This window comes from Austrofundulus limnaeus, unplaced genomic scaffold, assembly GCF_001266775.1.
Source record: "Austrofundulus limnaeus strain Quisiro unplaced genomic scaffold, Austrofundulus_limnaeus-1.0 Scaffold364, whole genome shotgun sequence".
Classification (NCBI taxonomy): domain Eukaryota; kingdom Metazoa; phylum Chordata; class Actinopteri; order Cyprinodontiformes; family Rivulidae; genus Austrofundulus; species Austrofundulus limnaeus.
This window is the reverse complement of record NW_013952766.1, coordinates 295,960-298,350: the sequence shown is the minus strand read 5'-3', so window position 1 is coordinate 298,350 and position 2,391 is coordinate 295,960. Positions and strand designations below refer to the sequence as shown.

Here is a 2,391-nt window from a genome sequence, read left to right as displayed (position 1 = left end):
TACTTTGACTTTTAATACTTAACTACAACAAATATCACATACTTTAAGACTTTTACTCAAGTAATATTCCTAAAGGAGACTTTAACTTTTACCAAAGTAATTTTTTGGTAAGATACTTGTACTTTTATTCAAGCATCACTTTGTGGTACTTTATACAACACTGTTTAAATGTGACTGTCATGTTGCTCACAATAGAAAATAAAAAATGTTGTAGATTTGAGCTAATAAATGAAAAATAATCCCAGATTAATAAAAGTTTAATCCAGGACCAGGTGATCAGTTTGACACTGGTGTTCTGTAAACAAACATTTGTATTTTTGTTCTAAACATTCATTTTTCTGAACTTTTTTTATTCTTCAGATAAAAATCAGCAGTTTGATTGACAGGTGCCAGAATCTGGAAGACGCTTCAGTGACGGCAGGTTTGATGAAAGCACCACGGACCGGTTTCTGGTCTCTGCTGGTCTCTTTTGGTCTCTGCTGGTCTCTGCTGGTCTCTGAGGCTCGGCGTGGTGAGTTCAGGTGCAGTGGGACGGCCCGGCGCCGGCCTGGTTATGGATCAGGCAGGTGGTAGTCCGACGGGTGGTTCCCTTCGCGAACGCGTCCAAAACATGCGAGCAGCAGGTCGACGGCTGTGCCGACGGTGGAGCGGACCTCATCCTCGGTCCGGCCCCTCAGAGGGTTCACCTCCACCAGGTCCACCGCCGACAGCAGACCTGAACAGAACCGGGTCTGGACCTCAGTGCTTCCAAAAGACAAACTTAAATAAAAACCTGTTGGAGCGCTGACGGTGCCGTACCTGTCTGACTCAGGTGTTCTGTGATGTAGAGACCCTCCCTGTAGGTCAGGCCTCCCACCACAGGTGTTCCTGTTGCCGGGGTAATGGAGGGGTCGATGGCGTCGATGTCGAAGCTCAGGTGGATCGGTTTCTTCACGCTTTAAAAAAAAAAAACATCCGCGAGTTAAAATAGGAAGTGAAAGCAGCCTGGTTATGAAAGGTTAGGCTCACCTGGAGCACAGGTAGTCACACGTCTCCTCCATGACTCTGGCCACGCCCAGATGGTCCACCTGTGACATGGAGAACACCTTCACCCCCAGTAGCTTCAGGATGTAACTGTGGACACAAAACAACAGGTGGGCAGGTGGAGACAGACAGGTGGGGACAGACAGGTGGGGACAGACAGGTAGAGACAGAGACAGGTGGACTCACTGCTCAGCTGGATCCACGTCTCTCAGACCGATGTAGACCAGGTCCCGGGCTGAGACACACGGCTTCATCCAGGAGAAGTTTGGAAGAGCAGGAACCTGCAGAGACAAAAATCAGAACCATCCTGAACCAGGGGGCGGAGCTTACCTTTCACCTGACCTCATGCAGCAGGTAGGGTAATGTCATGGGGCGGAGCTTATCTTTCACCTGAGCTCATGCAGCAGGTAGTGCGGGGTCAGGGGGAGGAGCTTACTTTTGCCTGAACTTATGCAGCAGGTAGGACAGAGGGCGGAGCTTACCTTCGACCTGAGCTCATGCAGCAGGTAGGGAAGGGGGAGGAGCTTAATTTTGCCTGAGCTCATGTAGCATGTAGGTCAGGGGGCGGAGCTTACCTTCGACCTGAGCTCATGCAGCAGGTAGGTCAGGGGGAGGAGCTTACCTTCGACCTGAGCTCATGCAGCAGGTAGGACATTGGCTGCCCGTGGAGGTTCCCGGTGTAGGAGGTGAGCGGCGTGTTGACATCGGCGTGGGCGTCGACCCACAGGACGCTCAGCGGTCCGACAGCAGCAGAGTGACCGTGGATCGATCCTATGGCGAGACTGAAGACAGAAACCTTTCGTCAGTTTGATCTTTGATTTAAAGAAACGTCTTCAGCCTTTAAAGGACCTGTTGAAGGACACGAGTTCAGAAACAGACAAATCCTTTGTCAAACTGTGTCTCATTGATCGTGTCACTTCCTGTTGACTGACCTGTGGTCCCCTCCCAGCATCACGGCTGTGTGTCCGTCCTTCTTCACCGCCTGCACCGCCTCCGACAGCCTGTGGTTGGCGCTGCCCACGGCCCGAACCCTGCTGGAACCCCGGACCGGCTCGTCCTCTGTCACCTCCTCAAACTCCAGGTTCCCATAATCCTTCACTGCGCAGCCTGGACAGAGACAGATTAACCAGAGGAGTAATTATAACAAGTACAAACAGATTAACTGTACGGTGCTTCCTGTAGATTCCCAGAAGTCCCTGGGGGTGTGAACATTAACCTCCTGTGTTTCAGTTCAGGATGAACTTTAATGAGATGAATTCACTGACCCGTGTGTACCTGTAAACACACACACCTGTACTGTTGGAAGATGAAGGTAATGTTCCTGGAACACACACAAACACACACACACACACACACACACACACACAC

General features: G+C 50.6%; 1 protein-coding gene across 1 annotated transcript in view; it reads right to left on the bottom strand.

Annotated features, from left to right (window-relative positions):
- Positions 1-241: 241 nt before the first annotated feature.
- arg1 (arginase 1) overlaps positions 242-2,391 on the bottom strand; it is a 7,678-nt gene continuing 5,528 nt past the window's right edge. The window contains exons 5-8 of the mRNA XM_014023341.1: positions 1,210-1,304; positions 1,009-1,113; positions 799-935; positions 242-715 (exon numbers count right to left, since the gene is read on the bottom strand). Of these exons, the coding sequence (XP_013878795.1) occupies positions 552-715; positions 799-935; positions 1,009-1,113; positions 1,210-1,304 (501 nt within the window). The 3' untranslated portion in view covers positions 242-551. The remainder of the gene's footprint in view (positions 716-798; positions 936-1,008; positions 1,114-1,209; positions 1,305-2,391) is intronic.